Below are 23,260 nucleotides of genomic sequence, written 5' to 3'. Positions count from 1 at the left end.
ATAATAAGTTTACATAATGCATTTTAGGTGAAAATTTCGTATAAAATTAATGGCCGAAGTTTCAAATCAGCATTTAGTTTTTTTTAGAAGGAAACAACAAAGATAAAATTCTTAAATCTTTAGTCTAGACACGAAGAAATATTTTACGTAAAGACAACACGATAAGGTTAAGAAAAATATTTTTACGATGAAAAATTTAATTTTATATCTTTACTCTCTCTCTCTCTTCTAACTTTATCGTGATAATAAAGTTACAAAAGAGGAATTTAAGCATTTACGAAGTAAATGCTAAATTTTAATCACACAAGTGAAAAAAGATTTCTTTTATTGAAACGAAGCAGATGCTTTTATTTTTACAACGTTTCAATAGTAAACAATATAAAAATATATTCCTTTTTTTTCAAAGATTAAATAAGAATATTGCGAATCGATTCTGAAGTTTCTTTGAAATCAAACAGAAGCTCTGCGATTATTTCGAGATTGGTTGATTTCTTTACATATATAAAAATGTGCTTGATATCGAACACCCAGAGAACACATTTTCTTTCGCATTTTAGCTTCCTCAATCTTTTTCACCATATTTCTTCCCCATATCACATGACAAGTCTTGAGTGGAGACGTGACTTTGCTATTGCTATCTCCCTCCTATTGATATTCCATACTGACATCTAAGTGTTTTTTAATAAAATGTAATAAAACCATATTCTATGATTACTTCCAGTTTTGTATAAGTAAACTTTTTTTTGTCCAATTCATTTGATATAAAAAATTTTTTATTTTAAACTTTTTTAAATAAACGTTTCGGATTTCTTTAAAAATAATTTTTTGTACATTTAAGCAGTCTTTTTTTTACGTTTTAACATAAAAAAAGCCTTAGATTTATATAAATTTGAATATATTTTGACAGATTTTTTTTCTTTAAATGTAAGTTTTGTTAGTTATTGAATTGATTTTTTATTAATATATTTGAAAATAGTATCTTTAAATAAGTTTATTTACTTTAATTAAAGCAAAATAATTAAAGAAAATTTACAAAAAAGTACTCTCATTATACCATTTGTATACTGTTTAATATAGCCTACAATTAAACCTCTAAATAGCGCAATCTCTGAATAGAAAACATATTGATTACCAAATATATGATTTTGCATCGCAAACGGCACTTTTGCTACCAAAATAAGTGATTTTTTCAACCATCAAACTCGATCTTGCGTGTAGATCTCATTACAATATATAATTCTCATTGTTTCGGGTATTTCAGTTTAGCATTACACTGGATTTAGTGTCAATTTCAAAGGCGCTAAATCGAGGTGTTACTGTATTTGATAATTGAGAAATCTTGATCGTATTAAATTAATTCGTAAGCAAAATATTTATGACGACAAATTTACAAATGGCGATAATTTATTACTATTAAAATTTACATGAAATGTTATTACATTCCTGTATACATAATCCTGCCATCTATTGAATAAATATAGAACTTTATAATGTAATGAAGAATTTTTGATTAATCATTTATCAAAATATTAACTGAAAAATTACCAAATTTACTTAAAAATTTTAAATATATGACTTTAACTACATTTTTAATCAAATTTAAAATAATAAAAGAATTAAATTCATTATTATTTAGAATTTTTTAATCTCTGGTATAGGAATATGATGCCAATTTATAGTTAGGAAATTCTTAATTTACTATAAATATAAGTAGCAATAACACTTATATATCAAATATATATAATACACTTTGAAGGGCTTTCAAATTTCAGTATATTGTTTGATCAAAATCATTTATCATTGTCACAGTTTGACAGCAATATAAAGTGATTTATCGTGTAAAATTAATTAAAAAAATAAACAATTTTTTAATTGATTAAATGGAGAAAACTCCAGTTAAATGATATTTGATACTTTTTCCTTCCTTAAATATTTTTTGTTAAGGATCTATCCTTAAAAAAAAAGTATTATTTATTTTATATGGAGTGTCAATCTGTTGGTATTGGATCCTAGAAGATGTATCTTGTGACACTCCAAACTGAAAGATGGAACAAAAATCAGATATTAATGTAATGGTTGCAACATTGACCTATAAGTTATCATGATTGATGATTACATACCAAACCACATACTTGTTGCCATTATTAATTGCTCCACATAGACTTGTCTCTTTTATGAAAGATTTAGAAAATTTCTCAATTTATATTAATCTTCATATATAAGATTTAAATGAGATTAATTTTATATTAATTCAACCTTCTCTAATTACTGCTGATATCAAACCTAATTAAGATATTAAATTTACCATTCTTATAACAATTCTAATGTCTTAGCAATTCATAATTAGGATTGCCCATTAGAAAGATTAAATTTATTCCTGTTATAACTATCCTAATTAAATTTATCATAAACAATGATAGCATAGTTTACCATTGTTACTACAAGTGTAATATATCATTGTCATAAAAATGATAATTTAAACATTTTAATATCTTAATCTTTGTAATGACAATCCTAATTACTAATTATGATAATTAAGATTTAAAATTTTCCATTCTTATAACTTGTCCTAATTAGGACAGATAAGAATGGAGAATTTTAAATTTAAATAAAACTGAAAACACATTAAGATATTAGAAGTAATTAAAAGAGAAGTAAATTAACACAAAATTAATCTTATTTAAACTAATGTTTGCTTATCAGATTTAAATATTGAGCAATTTGTATCTCAATCCTATAAATAAATAAGGCAATTAATTCAATTTTTTTAAATTTAAATCATATAAAATTAATTTAGTATTGATATTTTCTATTAAAAAATAATTTATGATACAAAGCATAATTTTAATTTTAAAGACATTATTGATTTAAACTGTCTTATATTAAATTTACAAGAGCTTCTACGTTAGTAATCAATGAAAATAAAACTCAATAAGGCATTCTCTTTCTCTTAAATTTTAATCTATTAAACTAATTACTTAAAAATACTATAAGTGTGTATGTGTGTGTTGTGTGTGTGTGTGTGTGTTTGGGTTTAAATTATATTTTTATAAAAATAAAATAATTTTGACAGTTTAAAAATATACAGTCCTGTTTTCTATCACCATTAAAGATTAACACACTGTAAAATAAAGATGGATGGGCATGAAATTTTTAGAGCAACCTATTTATTTTCGCTTAGTCTAATTGCTGTCCAGTTAAAATGATGATGAAGTATCTTCTTAATCTAGGATTAAGATGATATTTATAGTTTATATAAGACATCTAACTTGGTTTAAAATGTCAATTTGTAACAATTAATTCATAAAAGCTGACTATAAATTATAATTGTGTTGAAATATTCAAATCATTATGTTTTTATAACACAATTTATAAAAGATTATATCTAATTTAATATTTAAAATTTTATAAGTTTTATAAGTAAAATTAATGTAGAATGGTTTTAAGTTTAATTTTATTATATCATAAGATAAGGATATTATTGTTTTTTCAATCAGATTGGAGAGATGTGATTATTATTATTATTCCTTTAATCGAAATTGTATTAATGATGATGAGCTTGATGTCTATGGAGATAAAGCAAAAGTAAAACGGCTCATTAGAGGAACTTTTTTTTTTGTTTTCCTTCTTGATTTTTTGTTATTCATTGAATTAATCCCCAAGACAAGACTTTTACTTAAGCCAATTTATTGTTTGATGTGATATTTCTTGTTAAATAATTAAATTAATTTTGAGTTTGTAAATTTTATTAAATATTCTATTTTTTAGTCTTTTTTTAAAACAAATTTAATTTTTTATTGACTTTTTATAATTATTTATAAATTCAATTTAAACAAGTTTTTAAAAATAAAAAAATTATTAAATTTTTGTCTATTTTAATTCAAATCATTCGACACAATAATTTATAATTATATATATAAAACGCAATTAATTAAAGATTTAATTCTAGAATAATTTATATAATAAATTATTCGATTCTTTCACGTCTCTTCCTCTCCATTCATTCTGTTAAGAGCAACAATAATCATCATGATTAGCCATTGATCAAGCTTACGATGTATTAAACTTGCACTGAATGCAAATTTCTGATTAGTCCATTAGGGAATAACTAACTAATTTATATAGCTCTTGACTATCTAATGCAGTTCATCCTCGACATTATTAAAAAGACAGAATCGAAGAAGAACGAAGAGGAAGAAGATGAAGAAGAAGAAGAAAAAAAGATTAACATCTCTTTGGGAGTATGATAAATGATGAAGTGTATCAATAGAAAGATCAGGAGGAGACAGAAGAAAGACTCTGTCATTCGTCATAATGTTGACAATGTACCTGTGAGAAGAAGGGAAAAAAAGAACAAAGAAAAAATCTGAACGTAATCTTATCGTTGTTCGACAGACCAAATTACTATACATCCAGCATGAACAATAAAACTGTATTGGCTTGTGACTGACAACTTTTCCTAATAGTTTACCTTTCAATATATGTCAGAGTCAATCAAATAGATGGTTCCTCCGAGAGGAAAGTTTCTTAGCTAAACTTCTTGCCTATCCAACTAATGTAACAATAACCATTATCGTCTTACTCGAGATGTACATGATGCAAGGATAAATAATTAAATTTAAGTGGTTTAATCCAATGGCTATTAAATAATATATTGCTCTCTTGTAAACTTTAAATATAAGTATTTGAATTATAAAAATTTTAGTTCGTATTTTTATATGTGCATCGATATTTTATGTTAAATTTTTGTAATTATTTTAGAGGTTTTTCACTCCATTTTAGAAGTAAATTTGCGCTTAATTTAGTATTTATTTATTTTTGTTTAAAAGTTAAATTATAATTTTAAATTCTCTTTCTTATAATTAGTACTTTTTATAATTAAAAGTTGCATTGAACGTGTTCAGGTAACCCGTGAAGATTCTTTGTATTTGTAAACAAATTAAATTGGTAAAAATATTTGCCGGATAATTATTATAACCAGTGAAATGAAATTTAATCAATATTTTCATCACAGTTTGGATTGACAGCCGCTGCAACAACCATACAATATCGGTGTCACCTGTATTCTATTAAGGAAAGTAGCGAGATAACCTGTTTGGATGTCCACTGTTGCTAATCACTTAATTGGTGTCCAATTACTTAGAGTATTAGATAAGAGATGACACAAACGGTATGTTGCTTCCTTACAAAATCTATAATGACGTATCTCTTACATTCAGTACATACCCTTCCGTCCAGAAGCCATTGTTAACTACTCCCAGTAGAGGCATTAATGCAACGAGATATTCTCGAATTACCGGTTATATTAGGCACAAATTTAGTTAGGATAATTAAAAAATAATAAAGTTTCAATCAAATATAGAAGTTTTTTTTAATTTAATAATAATATATTTTGTACAATCAATGAAAGAGAAATAAATCAAATGTGAAGAATAAAGAAAACATGTTACAATTTTTCCACTGTTAATCTATCTTGTCTCCCTTGTTGCTAACATATATCACCTTCGTTTATCCGCTTACTTTACTGCTTGAGTTGCCTGAAAATGGACGAAATCAATACTTTATGATTGTAATTTCCAATTAAAAAATTAATTTTAGCATTAAAAAAATGGTAAAGATGCTAGAAAATAGCTAGAAGGAAACTCAGTTGTAGAAGCGAATAGGAACTTAAACAAATGCTAAATATTTAAAGAATTTATACAATTTTAAGCGAGGAAATTATACAAGTTTTATTTAGAAATTAACTATGAAATATTAATGTTTTTCCAATTTAGTAAATAAAAAAACAATAATAACAGGCTTCGAGCAAGCCACTTACCTAAATTGACCTTAAATATTCTATTATACAATGTAAAAATCGATAGAAGATAACAATTATGTTACGAAATTTTCGAATAATTAACGAATTTAAAAAAAAATAATAATAAATTGTTTTATCGATACGATTATAGTCTAATTTAAATAAGAAAATAATTTAACACTTTTGATACAAGGATTAGACTAATGATGGCTTTAATCTCTTCTAACGAATTAAAAAAAACAAGTTGATTATTCTAATTAAATTTTTAAACATTAAAAATACATTTACTAACGGTTTATTACATTCAACTTCTTATATTTTACTAAAATGTCTGTCTTCAACGGGATTAAGTTGCCTAATTATTTCACAGTTCCTAATTAAGGTCAATAGGAGCGAATTATGTAAGGATAAAGAAAAAATAGAATCAAGGAAATCTCAATACAACAGATTTGTTTCTTATAGTTTATATAAATATAATTATTTCTGAGAAGTTTTTAATTATAATGAAGTGTTTATAATCATCATCGTGCTTGATTAATGATAAAAATGACGAAAGCACTCAAAGCTTTTCAAGTGTTAATTATAATTAATATATTTTTTAATGCTATTTTCACGATCTTAAAGTAGATCGCGCTTAAATTATTCCGATAAATCTAATCGTTATACAATTAATAGTGTCTTTAAGTTTAACTATTAAATCCAGGAAACAATTACAAGTCGGTAACAAAGGATAAAAACCATACAATTTGGGGAGAAAAAAGGATGGTAACAAGCAACCCGATAGACCTTCAGTCTGATAAAAACAATGCAGTTTAACGTAGAAACAGGAGAAGTAATGTTGAAAACAGGAAACGAGACAAAGAAAATGACGTAAAACAACCGTAACGTCTACTATGAAAATTATTACTGGCAAACAATAATATTAAAGGATTCAACGTTCGATCTGCCAGATACAGTATCGGTAGACACGTAAATGTCAAAAAAATAATACAAGTAACTGTCTATAATACTGGAAAACAAATATATAATCAAGTTTGTTGGGAATATTGAGTAAATGGTTGCTTGAAACACGTTCAAGTTTCGCTTCCTCTAGTCATTTTTCTACTCAAAAAATATATATATTTTATTTAAAAAAATAAATTTTTTTAAGTCTTAAAAGTTAAAAGTTAGTCGAAGTTACAATTTAACAAGGTTTAAAACGTTTGTTTTTTTGTTTCTTTTGGGGTGTAAAGTTCTTAACGCTATCTCCTTTCTTCTATTGAAGGTATATAAAATCGTTTAGATTCGAGATGACGCATCCAAAATATCTTCTGTTTTGTTTGCTATCTTAACCGTACAACAAATGAACCATTGAAGGTCTTTTTATAAGGGATCAAGGGATTACTCAACTCTCCAAACAGTCCACAAAACAGAATAGAATTGAACCTTCAATTAAAGATTCTTTTTATTTGTTCAGCCTTAAGAATAACTTGATTTCATTCTACTTGTTTTTATAGATGTTTTATAACGTTTTGGTCAGTTTTAAAAAGTAATAGAGAAGAAAATCGAATTGTTTTAATATCAATAAAAAACTTAAAGTATTAATTAAATTATTTAAACACTTTTAACTTTAAATTTAGGGCTTTAAACTAAAGTTCTCAGTACATAAATAAGATCTCGGAGGGGCGAATTTGATAGATTGAACCCTATATGAAAGTCTAATTGAATTATAAATAGCTTTAGAGTGCTTAATTTTCTCGTTTATGGCTTGACACGCGGCTTCGATATCCAACCACGTGTTGAAATTGTAAAGCTCTATTGCTTTATGGTTAAAAAAATTGTTTTTTTAATGATTTTTCTTTAATATTATCGATAAAAAATAGTTTATTATTTTTATAAGAGATACAAGGCTCTATATCTCTAACGCTCATTTACTTTAAGAACAGTGTTAAATCGTTTTTTTAGTAGTAAAATTTGAACTTGGTCGAAGTACCTGAAGAGGAGGAAAAAAAAATAGTAAAAAGATATTTTGTTGAACGCCCAAGAAGCAGTCAATAGCGAGCAGATGGATGGAAATGGGAAGAGATGCGTTAAGGAATTTCCTGATAGTTCTTTTTTGATTTTCCATAACCTTCTTGGGTTTTCTGCAAGAAAAAATTCACTACTGCATACTAGGAATAACTACCTTTATTCTTTCGACTCGAAAATAATATAATTATTTAAATTATCTGAAAAAATTCTTCAGTTTTCTTATATACATTTTAATTATCGAAGCGAATTAATATTATTCCATTAAACAGGCAAATTATTTATTGTTTTATGCAATTAAACTCTTGCTGTGCATTCAAAACTCGATATAGCATCCCCCTAAATACAACACCTCCGTAAAGCGCTAATGAAAAATCGTGAAAGGATAAACATTGTATATAAATTTCTCGTGACTTTCAGATTTGTAAGTACTCTACTGTACATCTCATTATTATTCTTTGAAATTCCTCGGTTTAACGCCACCCGTGTAAATTGCCAAATACTTGTTAACACGTGGAGGGGATCTTTGTTTAATATTTAAGGATGTTATCCTTAAACAGAGATCCCTTCCACGTAACTTTCAACCTTTCAAACACATATCTGCATATATATATATGTATATCATTGCTATATATAATTCTTATTATTTGAGATACTTAGATTTAACCTCACGGTTGATCTAATGAAATTTCAGAGGTAAACAAACAATGACGTTAAGTCGAAGTTTGACTGTATTTTTTTTAAAGCGATATTTATTAACTTGAATAATTTAGCTTCGATTTAAGACAGTTATATAAACTCGGGAGAAGGCAAATATTTTTCTGTTGAATTTTCTAGAAAAGAATTGTTTTCAACAATAATATTTTATGAAGAATTTGCTTTAATGATGATGATAAAGATATTTAAAAAAAACTCGTTTAAATTCTTTTGTATTCTTTCCTTGTTGCCAGAGGGAATTTTTAGGTAAAATAATAAGGTTTTCTATGGCTCAGCTCTTAAAGGAATTTTTTTTTTTTTCTGGTAATTTTAATAAACGAAATTTTGATTAGAACGTAACCTTATCTTCCGGCTTTAAAAATCAATTTTAAGCTTTAACGAAAATTAAAATCGATAAATTTATACAAATAATATAAAGTTTGCCATCAATTTTTATTATTATCAACGAGAAAACTAATTTCTATAATAAATAAAACGTTTTATTTGTGTATTAATTTAAAGAAATACAATTCTAAATGTTAGATATGTAATAAGTCATGTATACATTTGTCATATAAAATATACGAAAATTTTAAATCTTACACTTAAAAAATAACTTTAAAAGTTTTTAATAATTAAACATGAACATCAATTTTTAAATAAGTTTAAATTAATTGTCATATATAATATTAAAGATGATTGCAATTACGTTTCGATATAGCGCCACTGTTTGTCTCCGAAATTGTCAATAAATCGAGTGTGATGTTAAACTGAAGTGTCTTAATCGATAAGAATTATATATAGTCCAGCAATGAGTGTTTTTACACACATATTTTCAGTTCGAGTGTTTGAAAGGAATGTAATTTGCCGATAATGTTTATAATGCAATACCTGTATCCTTAATGAAGAGTACTTAGTGAATTGGAGAACCTTCAATACCTGTGAATTACTATTTAATATTTGTGAGGAAAATCCGTTCATGAGTATTTATTGATACTTTACGTGAATGATGCTATTTAGGAGGCCGGTTTATCGAAGTTTAACTGTATATCTTTCAAGCTTACATCTATAAAAGTTCTACTTGTTGCGTGACTTATTATAAGTTTACGGCAAGGTTTTAACAAATTAAAACCTTGAAAATTTATAATTCTATTCAAAATTTAAAAAAAAAATATAATAGCTTTTATCTAAATAGATTGAAGAGCTTAGAAAGATGTTTTTATTGAATTATCGTAGACGAAATCAAATTAATTATTATCCCCTTTAGTAATATTGGATTAGCAGGTCAAGTGTAGAGATTTGATAGCTTCAATATATTATATCTGATAATGAAAGAAGGAAGTAATTCGAAGATCAAATGACATTCTTTTAATCAGAATCCACCACTTTTGTATTTGAAGTTTGTACCGTGGAGATTACAGACATCTTTCTTTGTAATCAGGCACTTATTCAAAGGGCTATTGATTGACTAGAGATCTTTTTTTGTTATGCGAATCGAGTCGAACGTTCTCTGAAGGTCAATAAGTATTCAATTTACATTATATTAAGAAAATAATACATTTTTTTTTCTTTTTTGTTTACTATATGAAAAGAATTGATAATGTTTTCCATTCGATAAATTCAATCAGTTGCTGCAGCCATTACTATCTGCTCCATTTATTCGCAAAAGTGCTATTAACACGTTACTAGAATACCTCGATAATGCCCTAATTGACTTTAGACTTCACCAAATAATTTCTACACAAAAATTTAATTTTTTTTTTATGTATATAAACTTTATATAAAACACGTTCGATATGTTTACGAAGTTAAAACTAATTTCCTTGACTTATTAAATTATCGAATAATGGATTTTGTTTCTTATTATTTATTTATTCAGTTTTTTGGCTTTAAATATAAGCATTTATATATTAAATAAACAAAAATAAAAATAACAATTTTCAGTTTTCTAAAACTTCAATCAATAAACGAAAGGAAATCAATAAAACGAGCAGCCAGAAGTAAATTTAAAATTTAAATTCTTACACGGACACGTGTAAATCCATCACGTATGATGACTATTCGAATATTTTGAATTCCTCATTAACTAGTACGTAATTTACACAAACATAAATGATTACGGTTAACGAAGTAGACTTAGGATGCCATTTAACTAACTATAAACGCCCGGGTTCTATAACTGTTTGTATGTAAATTACGTGACATCGACTTTCTAAAAGGTATAAATAACTTATGGAAATCAAATCTCTATGCCAATTCCCAGGAGACGATAACAAATCTTCATATATTTAATGGAACAGATGGAACAGACTTAATAGATGTAAACGTTAACATACAAGTAATATATGTGATGCCGGCATTAACATCTATCAGGTTTCTTTAATGAATGAATATTAAACACAACGCTCGAATTCACCGAAATATATATAACGAAGATACCCAGAGGAATAATTGATTTTTATGATACTTTCGAGAATTTAATACCGGATATAGATTTAATTATGCAGTTAATCTTATGTTCTATACAAGAAAATATTTATATTGTTAATGCAGATTTCTCCTTCGAAATTACCACCTATTATATGCCTCAACCTACACATTTCTATTGGCGCAAACCTGCCTACAGATACTAAACGTGGGTGTCTATTCCATCTGTTAGAAAGAATTATAACAAAGAAGTATATATTCATTCATACTTTATATAATTCTTCCAAGTAAATTTGTGAGGATTTAAATTTAAAAAAGAAAAAAAAAGTGATACTTACGGTTGAAGATCACATGGTTAGATTCCTGTTTCCATTCTGTTCGGTCTTGCGATTATGACAAGACATAATTGAAATTGAATTCTTTTGTGTGCGAGAAAATTGGCCTAAGTCGACTCTGCTTACTTCCTCCCTTTCGAAACTGCAAGGTGCCCTCCACATAGACTTCAAAGCTTCCTTAATTTCTGGCATTCGAATGACGTATATAATTGGATCGATAAACGATTTAACTACGATCATAGAGTTGTTAAAAATACTTATAGTCACACGCACATTTTCGGGTATATTCAATAGAGGCACGGGACAATCGTTACAAGTGAGTGCAAAGAACATAACAGCCGGCATCCAGCCTATCAGGTAAGTACCGAGAATGAACAAGGTCGTTATGACCGCCTTAACGTTTTTGTGTAGTTTGGTAGCTGTGGGATAATTGATAAAACTGGATTTTTGTTTACGAAAGGCTAAAAAAATATGGATGTACATAAAAGTCATCATTAAAAGAGGCATGAAGAATAACAATGACACTGTCAGACGGTATGTACTAGCGAATAAGAAATCGACCTTTAAACAATTGAGGGCTTGAAAACCTTCTGCTGGTACACTCGAGAAGTATATGAAAAAGAAGAGCAGTGGGATTATCCAAATGGCAATTATAGTCATTCTGGCGGCCCCTCTGGTAACCGTAGCTGCGTAATGTAAGGGGCGTAGTATCCCGATGTAGTGGTTAACAGCTAATGCTAACAGATGCAGCACGGAAGCTATCAAACCTCCCATTCGAAACGCCTCCAGAGCCAGAAAATAACAGTTATAAAACGGTTCCATTTTCCAGCCGTAGACGGTGGGGAGTAAGCTGTTAACTATTAAACCAATAGCCAAAACAGTCATTGCATAAGCATTAGTTATCGATAAACTGATGCTAAAACACAGAGTGGGTTTTAGAGGACGTCTGACATATCTGACGCATACTAAAATCACAAGATTAACTAAAAGAGATAAGACACAACCTGTCAACATTACGGGAATGAAGACGCTGTATAATTCACGAAGATTAACTGGGTTTTCGTTATCTGTTTCGTTTAAGGAGACGGTCGAGTTAGTTCGGTAAAGAAGAGACGACTGCTGCACCTCTAAAGGGGATGAGTTCACTTTCAGCCACGACGTGTAAGTCCAGGTGTCGGAGCTCTGTCTTAATCCGTCCGTTCCTCTGATCATCCTGTACGCCGCATGACGAATCTTCCTCTCCGCCTTCCATAAAGAAGAGAATGACATGGAACGGTTCCATTGCTTGCCCGCACGAGGCGATGTTGGCATGACTATGCCTGTTGGCCACACTACACCACTGTATCATTGATCTCGCACGCTCACAGCCACATACTGGCCGCTCCAACAGACTTCACTTTGCTTTCGTTTCCCCAACTCCGTGACGTCACAGTAAGTCAAAATGATGGAAACTATCTGTTGTTGACATTCTTTCCTTAATTGCGACCGACGATGCCTTTCTAGTACGCGTTTAAAGTATTCCTGTTTATCTTTGTTTATAAAATTTGTTTTATTTTAGAATTTAAGTATCAATACCGGAAATTTACTTCTTTACGTCCAATCTAATTTATACAGAGAGCAAAACTCTAATCTACATTACACATCAAACAAATCCGAACGAGTATCGATCACGCCGTTTGACACGCTGACTGCAACTTGACAATAGTTTATTGATAAAATTTAAACTAATGACTCTCGACCGGGCCGATAACGACCTACATTTTATTTTAAAAAAATAAATAAACCTCCGTACAATCGCTGTGAAGAGCAGTACGTGTCTTTGACTGATTGGCTAAGTTCCTCCTTTGTCGTGTCTTTTGTGAATATTTTTTTTGAGTCAAAGATAAATTTTTCGCCTTTCTCGTCTTCTACTCCACAGCCTTACACAATAGCCACGTGCTATTCTTTTCTTCCGTATCACGGAGACAGATGGCTAATGGGCACTTGGCGCCATTTAAACACTACTCTATTATAAAGCCACATTAAAATAATTAAGCAAAAAATAACGATAAAAAAACCTCACACCGACAAACTTTTTGGGACACTTGACACACATTTTTCTTCTTTTTTTTTACTTCCTACGAACTAAAATAAAACACATTTTTAAACTTAATTACAGTTTACTTTATTCCAAAGTGTCAACATGCCAGATTCAGAAGTACTAAATATTTTTCTTAATTGGATAATCGTGTATTGTTGTTATTAACAGAATTTATACTGTCACAATACAGTTATCAATGCATTATGGCGTATAAATAATGAAACAGAAGGAATCCATTTAATTTTTTTAAGAGGGTGAGTAACTACTTCTGGTAACTTATAGATTCAGTTTGGTTAATATCTTTCATTGGAAGCCAAGTAAAGTAATTTGATCAGACACGAACCGAGTTAAGAACTAATACATCTGGAACAGACATTTTTCTAACAAATACAAAGGGGAAAAAAAGAGGAGCGATCAAGGAAAGAAAGGAAATCAACAACAAGTGCTTCAGGTAGCTTACCAATGATTAGATATACATTTTGATAGTTAATGCACAACGTCCTTTCAAAATGTTCGATTTGTTTGAAGTGCTAATTTTGAAACGTAGGCCTATCACTGCAAAGTTATTGAAATTTAATATAACTGCATTAATTATATTCACTGTCAGAGAGGAAATGAGCCGAAAATAAAGGAAACGCTGATGTAGTTCCGCTAATTACATTACATTAATAGACTCACTATATTAAAAACAATTATAACACGAATTTACAGTTAATGTAGTTACGCTAAACTTTATTTAAATATGTTAATAAAATTAAGAAATTATTATTTGATGATAAAATATTTTATTCAAATTTTAACGTGGTGATGCGGAGGATGGAGATCCTCAGCATCACTAGATTTGACCAATTTGTAGGAATTTTAAACTTGATATTTTTATTTAATTTAGTAAAATATAGTAAATTTGTTTATTTTAATGCCTCCTGATGAAGTCAAAGAACTCGATATAAGTATGTACTCAGTGAAAAGTTAGAATTCCTTTTACTGAAAATTGGTATCCTCTTGAAACAAACAACTTTTCTGCCTGGGGGAAGTCATTTATTCTATAGTTATTGATGAAAAATGTGAATGCCGATCACATCTATCGCATATAAATAATTTTTTTTTTCAAACTTGGAGCAGTAATTTAAACATTAAATAAGATAACGTTCTCAACTTATGCTTATTTGAACAACAAAATAAATATTTAAAACGTGAAATCTAATTAACTTAAAATCGGCATACGTTGATAAATTTAAATATATTTTATTATTGACTTTTTTAAATTAAGTATTTAAATTTTATAAAAATAAAGTTCCAGTAATTTAAATTTAATATTTAAAGTTTGTTTTATTATTAAAACTTTAATAAATATGCTAATTGGAAAACTTTTTAGAAGTAAATTATTTCGAATGAATGTCTCTTTTTTTTTTATTTTAAGTTTTTATTCTTAAAACTTCCTGTTAAAAATTGAAAATATATTTTTTTTAAAGAAACCTTTTAAAATAACGTACTGAAGTTTTTCTACTAGAAAATAAAGTAAAAAATATGAAAATATTCCAACTCAATTAAGAATGTTACGAATCATTTGGTGTAACTCTCTTAAGATGCGAAACACTCCTCGCTATTAAGGTGATAAAAAAAAACTATTTTAAAACTATTTATAAACTTATAACATCTTTCATCCACTTACTTACCAATTTTAAACATTTTTTTTTCCTTGATAAATACTTTACTCACTAAGATTTATCAAGTGTCAAACCAAAGATTTGATCTTTGTTAAAGTATCTCGACATTTTGTTAAACATTTTTAAAATTTTAACTTAAGTTAAATAATTATAATATAAAAATTCTGACATAATGAATTGTTCTAGAATGAAATAACATTGAATATTTTCTCTTAAATGACAGAAAATAAAATAAATATATTGGAAGATGAATGAAGTAAGTAGGGTATCGTCTGATCCTTATTACAATTATGGTAATTAATTTTGTTTTAATCACGTCTCTTGTCATATTTTCAGAATTTTCTAAAGCAATTTTACGATCACATAACATAAAATAAGAATTTTTATTTATTCTGTTAAGAGAAAACGAAAATTTGAAACGATTAATATCACTCCCTTCAAATTTTACACTTAAAAAAAATATAAGGTAGCACCGCAACAAGATAGAGTAAACAACATTAATTTTAAATATATAATTAATAGAATTATTGAAAAATGTAAATATTTGCATTCTGTATAGAAATTTTTTTTAAAAAATTCGTTGGGTTTAATACTTTAAATATACTGATTAATGTCAATATTTGTTTAATAATTTTCACTTATAAATCTAATTAAAGAAAACATATCGATCTAAATGACCGAAAAAAAAGTGATCCTCGAAAGCCTTAATTATCGAAGTAATAAGGTAAAATACATACAAAATATTCATCTTTCCGAATTTAAAATAATGTCTTGTTAGTTTAATTACTGCTATCAGCAATGACAATAAAAAAAAGTAACGTTTTTAAAAAGGAAAAAATTTAAATTGGGAATTTTCTAATTAACTTTTATATTTGTGAAATGTAAGAATTGAAAACACTTTGTCATCTCACCGATGATAATGTAGAATTACTGCAATAATGCTAAATTAAATTTAGGTTTTAAAAAAATAATAATAAAAATCATTTATCTTCGTGTCAAAAATACAGTTAAATCTATACACTTATAGGTCTATATACAGCACATGAAATATATAAATATATATTAAGGGACGATCCAGAGAAAATCTTATAGGAACGATTGCTAAATTTGTGTAATGAAATAGACTGAAATAATTAAAATGTGATGCTTATAACGAGCAATTATTTATTGTAACATCGTTACAATGCTCTCAATTTTACTAGTGTCTTGCCCCTTTAAATCGTACTTTTCCTGTTAACAATAAAGTCATGCCGGTCATCTATCTAATTCCGTTCGTAAAGGACATTCAGACGAACTCCAGTGGGAATTTATAGGTCTACAATTTTTAAAAATTGAAGCCCAATAATGTTAAGAAACACATAAAAAAGCAATGAACTTCTGTTAGTAATAAAAGGTCGGAAGGCAAGCAGTACCCCTATCACCCTCTTAAATATAGTACACATACAATACATAACATACATATAGTGTAAGAGTATATTACATAAATATATGTGTAATTGTATAAATATTTTTCAGTATATCCATTTATTATATACATATTTTTTCGGTTTGAAAATGATCAAAATATGTATACAATGTGTTTTACAATATGTATACAATATGGATATATGTTGTATTTTGATTTATTTATTCTTTATTTTTTATATGAACATATATATAAATAATTTGTTAGTTATATAATAATTGATTTATAATTTATAATTTGTAAGAAAGGTGAATATGTTTTTAATTTAAATGATTTTGTTTTACAAATTACTATAAGAAATTTTTTCTTTGCATTACATATCAAATTACAATTGAATACAAGTAATTTGCATAAACGTAAATAATAGATATATCTTTTAAATAAAAACTTTCTTGTTATAACTTACAGCTGAGTAAACATCGTTAGCGATGTTTTTTCCCTTATAAATTTCATTCACATCTGATAACTAATTGAGTTTTAGACAATATTTCCAGTAACTAATTACAACTTCGCCTACTCACCTAACTGATTATTTCTTCTTGTTTCTTTGTGGCTTCATTCTACTGAAACTAATCACAAAAGAAAGAATTTTATCTAACAAATAGAAAGTATCTTCTATATATATAGATCTAAATGTATATTTTTCGAGAAAAATGTAAATTAGATATAATTTAAAAGCTTTCTAAATGCCGTTTTAAAGTTTTAAAAAATGTATGCAAAAACCTTAATATTTAATAACCAAATCTTACAGATTTCTTGGTTATTTTTACAACTCATTAAAATAGTCATAATGGAAATTGTGTATTAAGCGAAATAAAGTACAGTGTTATACATTTTTTTTCCACACACATTAAACAGTGCTAAGCATGAAAATAAGTTTCAGCGGTACTTGACACACACGCATTAACATGTTAAATTGTATGGAAATTTCAAACGTCAAATTCTTTGCATGTAAAAGAATTCAGAATAATGGTTCTTTTGCGTGATTTACTTTATAGTATGCAACAGATTTTATGCTAAATTAAAGAAGATGTAGCATTTTAGGTTTCCGAGGAGACAAACCGCATCGAAGAAGTATTCGGATTGAAAACAATCCTTGACAGATCCAACCTAACTCATCTTTGTTATCTTTTCTCCTTGTCTTTGCTATCAAATGACGACTTGACATCATTTTATTTTTAAATTTTTCCAACTAAAATAAAGGAAAAAAATTCCGGTAACGATGCTACTTTAATTGAGATAGTCGTTAAATTAAATGTTTTTCTAATATTAATTTCTCTAGACACACGCGAAATTCTTTTTTTTAATAACGTCGTTCGACTTTATATTTTTAAACAATTAAACTTAATATAAATAAAAGCTTTAATACTTTTTTTAAAAATTGATTCCCAATCCTTAATTAATAAAATTTAACTGAAGCAACAAGTAAGAAAAATTATTTACATAAAATAATAATTAAGCTCTTGCTTTTATTAATTTTTGTTTTTGTTAATAAAAATATTTTATATGAGAATTAAATATGTCTGCAATTTAATATTTATAGATTTTTTTTTACAATAATTGAAAGGACTTAAATAAATGTTAGCCTACTTTTTGTAAGATTAATTTTTCTATTATTTTTTGTGTAATCTTCTTAAAATTATAATCAGACGTAAACTTTTAAGGTTATTTCTCTGTTTTCTATTCTCTTCGTAAAGTAATTATATAAAAATTTTACAACGTAATTAAGCATTAAAATCACTTAAAACATTTAAGTACACGCGCATTTACATCATAAGAAGTAAACTTAATTCTTATTTACATTCAAGCGTGTTATGATAATTAAACATAAAAATATTATATGTAAAATAGCCTAGTTTACTCACAATTATTAGAATTAAATCCGTGCAAAGTATCAAGTAACTCAAATTATGAGAATAGATTAAAATTGGGGGTATTCAGTACACTACTTTTGCTACATTTTTTTTCTAGCTAATAAAACTGGTTTGTCAAGTTTCCAATTCAATTTCCTGGTCATACTACCAATTTGCTTTTCTTATAAAAAATCCTCGAGAGAGATCTTTGAAGTAGAATTTACACCCAGACTTTCGCTTCGCAACTAAATCGAACTGTTACAATTTCCATCTTTCCAATAGATACTATATAGAAATATTACAAACAATATAAAGTTGTAAACAAATTCAATTTTCAGGTTATATAAAAGTGTTAAAAAGGAAGATAAATTATTATATTGGAAAAAAGGAAAGATTTCTTGACAACAAAATGTCTTACATCCCAACCCTACCTACAGGATTCTTTGTAGGGGGAAAAAAATAGATTTCAATGTCGAACGGATGGATAGAATTCAATCTTTTAAAAATCTAAAGTTTCTTAGTTGACAACCGAATCCTTTTCACTACTCCATTTTGTGTAGTATTGATTTGTCTACCCCCAACTTTTGATGGAATCAGCAAATATCTCCGTTACCATTATTGAGAAGCTAGCATAACTTGGCATCCGAGGTATCTTTTCACGGATGTAATCACAAGAACTGTCACTACACAATATTTAATATTAAATCTCCATTCTCTCCCCTTAAAGTCTCTACATTAGATCAATCTTTATTTATATCGGCGAATTGAAACGTTATAGAAAAAAAAATCTTTACTATCTCTTACATCTTCCGCTCCGGTTAAGATTTGGAGGAAAATATTTTTAAAATATCAATAGCTGTTATTTTAACCTTTAAATTATGTTAAAATAATTAATATAACGAAATTAACTCCTGACATTGCAGTGGTGTACGGGGGCCAGGCAGATTTGAATTAGGGGGGTCCCGTGTACAGTACAGTGTTGACTTCAGGCATTTTTCTGCGAGGGAAGTTTTATTAGGAAATATTTTCTTAAGAAAGATAATTGCCCCTTTTGCCCATAGGATAAGGCGCCACTGTAGAATTATTACATAACTACGTATTGCTCATCAGTAGTAACGATCCGCATCTTGTGATATCACCATGATGCGGATCGTTACTAGTCATGAAATTCAGATCTATCAGACTAAAAATAAAGAAAAGAAACTTTACTTTTTGCAATATTCAACCTTTTAAAAATTAAATAACATTCTCGAATAAGTTTCTTAGCAAGAAGAAATTCATTAAAAAGATAAGCAATAATTAATTTGTAATTTTTGTAACATCTTGTGAAAATTCGGCTTCTTCTTTCCGATATTTTCTCGAAATAAATTACCATACAACACAGCACAGCTTTAAATTATGGAGAAGATTATCGCTAATGTTTTTATTTTTCTTCTTTTTTAATGTTTCCGCTCATTATCTTATTCATTTTTTTTTAATTTTAATTTTTATCATCTTTTCTCGATTGTCATAGAAAATTTTCATTATNGCCTACTTTTTGTAAGATTAATTTTTCTATTATTTTTTGTGTAATCTTCTTAAAATTATAATCAGACGTAAACTTTTAAGGTTATTTCTCTGTTTTCTATTCTCTTCGTAAAGTAATTATATAAAAATTTTACAACGTAATTAAGCATTAAAATCACTTAAAACATTTAAGTACACGCGCATTTACATCATAAGAAGTAAACTTAATTCTTATTTACATTCAAGCGTGTTATGATAATTAAACATAAAAATATTATATGTAAAATAGCCTAGTTTACTCACAATTATTAGAATTAAATCCGTGCAAAGTATCAAGTAACTCAAATTATGAGAATAGATTAAAATTGGGGGTATTCAGTACACTACTTTTGCTACATTTTTTTTCTAGCTAATAAAACTGGTTTGTCAAGTTTCCAATTCAATTTCCTGGTCATACTACCAATTTGCTTTTCTTATAAAAAATCCTCGAGAGAGATCTTTGAAGTAGAATTTACACCCAGACTTTCGCTTCGCAACTAAATCGAACTGTTACAATTTCCATCTTTCCAATAGATACTATATAGAAATATTACAAACAATATAAAGTTGTAAACAAATTCAATTTTCAGGTTATATAAAAGTGTTAAAAAGGAAGATAAATTATTATATTGGAAAAAAGGAAAGATTTCTTGACAACAAAATGTCTTACATCCCAACCCTACCTACAGGATTCTTTGTAGGGGGAAAAAAATAGATTTCAATGTCGAACGGATGGATAGAATTCAATCTTTTAAAAATCTAAAGTTTCTTAGTTGACAACCGAATCCTTTTCACTACTCCATTTTGTGTAGTATTGATTTGTCTACCCCCAACTTTTGATGGAATCAGCAAATATCTCCGTTACCATTATTGAGAAGCTAGCATAACTTGGCATCCGAGGTATCTTTTCACGGATGTAATCACAAGAACTGTCACTACACAATATTTAATATTAAATCTCCATTCTCTCCCCTTAAAGTCTCTACATTAGATCAATCTTTATTTATATCGGCGAATTGAAACGTTATAGAAAAAAAAATCTTTACTATCTCTTACATCTTCCGCTCCGGTTAAGATTTGGAGGAAAATATTTTTAAAATATCAATAGCTGTTATTTTAACCTTTAAATTATGTTAAAATAATTAATATAACGAAATTAACTCCTGACATTGCAGTGGTGTACGGGGGCCAGGCAGATTTGAATTAGGGGGGTCCCGTGTACAGTACAGTGTTGACTTCAGGCATTTTTCTGCGAGGGAAGTTTTATTAGGAAATATTTTCTTAAGAAAGATAATTGCCCCTTTTGCCCATAGGATAAGGCGCCACTGTAGAATTATTACATAACTACGTATTGCTCATCAGTAGTAACGATCCGCATCTTGTGATATCACCATGATGCGGATCGTTACTAGTCATGAAATTCAGATCTATCAGACTAAAAATAAAGAAAAGAAACTTTACTTTTTGCAATATTCAACCTTTTAAAAATTAAATAACATTCTCGAATAAGTTTCTTAGCAAGAAGAAATTCATTAAAAAGATAAGCAATAATTAATTTGTAATTTTTGTAACATCTTGTGAAAATTCGGCTTCTTCTTTCCGATATTTTCTCGAAATAAATTACCATACAACACAGCACAGCTTTAAATTATGGAGAAGATTATCGCTAATGTTTTTATTTTTCTTCTTTTTTAATGTTTCCGCTCATTATCTTATTCATTTTTTTTTAATTTTAATTTTTATCATCTTTTCTCGATTGTCATAGAAAATTTTCATTATTATTATTATTATTTTATAAAATTCCGACGAATTAGCTTGTAAATAGAGGAATTTAATTACAGATTCAAATTCAACAAGTTCAAATATTAAATTCTGCTGAGAAAAATAAAGTATTCGATCAAAAGAAAATTTTAATAGAATCGGAAAAAATAAGCCCAGAATTTAATATAGTTTCGTGTTTTTTTACATCGAAAGCAAATTTAAATTTTAATAAAACAAAATTTTTCGAGTTAAAACTTTCGTTTTGTGTCTTGTAAAAAGTATCGAAATATTTATAACTAATTCAACGAAAAGAAAATACAAGTAATTAATGTTATTTTTTTATTGACACGAGCGAATTTAAACGAAGTTTCTATATCTTCTCTAGTCACATGATTAGTGCTTATATTTATTACAAAAAAAAAATTAGGAAGCTCCAACGGCAGCAATCTCGCTGCAGTTCTCCATTGCTGAGATTTACGAGGACATTTATCATGAATATTTAATGGTACAAGATAATTTCTGAATGCATCCCTCTCAACGCCTCTGTTAAAAAGAAATCTATCTTTAATAGTAATTTGTTCATTACGCTTTTAGTTTCAGTTAAAAGCTAATTTGCATGTGTTTTTTTTTTTTTTTTTTGTTTTTTGTCCGTGTTAGAAGATTAATTCTTATCTCAATTTCCTTCAAAGTAATAACCTTGAAAGGTAATCTAGATAATAATTTTATAAACTAAAAAGCTAAAATTCCTAAATTTAACTTATTTTCGGTTCAAATTAAAATAAATTTAGTTAATTTTGTTTGTCTCGTTATCTATATAGTTTGTGCCTACTGGATGACACTTATTCACGGAATCGCACCCGACCAACGGCTGCACGTGGAATTTTCCGGGATTTATTCGCATGTCTAACATACAAACAAGGGCCAATTTCCCGTATAAAGTCCCACTTGGCAGATCTCACACGTGTTACTATGCCCTATCCTATCCTATCGATAGTTTATATCAGATATTTCTAACTTATGCACCGTGTACCCCCTCAGGAATCGCACGAAAGAGACTAAAGAAATTCAAGATATATTTCCATAAATGTTCACATTTTAAATAATTTAATCGCGTTTATAATACGATAAAAATTTACAAAAATGTATAGCGGTTACATATTTACTAGTGTATATACTGTAAATATAGAGCTGAATATACGAGTAAAATATCTGAAAACGTACTTGGGAGATTTGGCTCTCGGTAGAGAAAGTGATCCTTAAGGATCTTCAGTTTTTAAGTTAATGGGCTTCTTAAAATATTAAAAGTTGGGGAATCGCTAGTTTAAAATCATTTTTAAAAAGTTCAATTATATTTTAATACATAAATTCCGAAGTAGAATTGTTTTCTACGTCTGTATATCGATATATTTTTTAGAGAGAAGAATCAGTAAAATACTTTAAACTTTTTAAAATGTAAAGTTGTGGAAAGCTTTTTTTTTATTTTTGATTTCTTTAGAGAGGAAGTTTGTCCTCTCTAAAGGTTTATACCAATTTCTTAGGAATATAAAGCACTAAAACATTTATATATTTAAAAGAAAAAAAATATATAGAAAACAGTAAAATTATATCAAAATCTTAAAAAAAT

The 23,260-nt window shown here is 27.6% G+C and overlaps 1 protein-coding gene across 3 annotated transcripts in view; it reads right to left on the bottom strand.

Annotated features, from left to right (window-relative positions):
• Positions 1-5,442: 5,442 nt before the first annotated feature.
• Positions 5,443-23,260, bottom strand: part of LOC111634034 (adenosine receptor A1-like) — a 67,219-nt gene continuing 49,401 nt past the window's right edge. Inside the window, exons 1-2 of one of the 3 annotated variants that reach the window (XM_023378711.1) lie at positions 11,269-12,645; positions 5,458-5,537 (exon numbers count right to left, since the gene is read on the bottom strand). In XM_023378711.1, the coding sequence (XP_023234479.1) occupies positions 11,278-12,576 (1,299 nt within the window). In that variant the 5' untranslated portion in view covers positions 12,577-12,645 and the 3' untranslated portion in view covers positions 5,458-5,537; positions 11,269-11,277. Of the gene's footprint in view, positions 5,538-7,837; positions 7,924-11,268; positions 12,646-23,260 lie in introns of those variants that run through there. The other 2 variants (XM_023378712.1, XR_002758133.1) reach the window with 2 other exon arrangements.

This window comes from Centruroides sculpturatus, unplaced genomic scaffold, assembly GCF_000671375.1.
Source record: "Centruroides sculpturatus isolate CEXI.00-Female unplaced genomic scaffold, Cexi_2.0 scaffold917, whole genome shotgun sequence".
Classification (NCBI taxonomy): domain Eukaryota; kingdom Metazoa; phylum Arthropoda; class Arachnida; order Scorpiones; family Buthidae; genus Centruroides; species Centruroides sculpturatus.
This window is presented reverse-complemented; position numbering and strand designations above follow the sequence as displayed.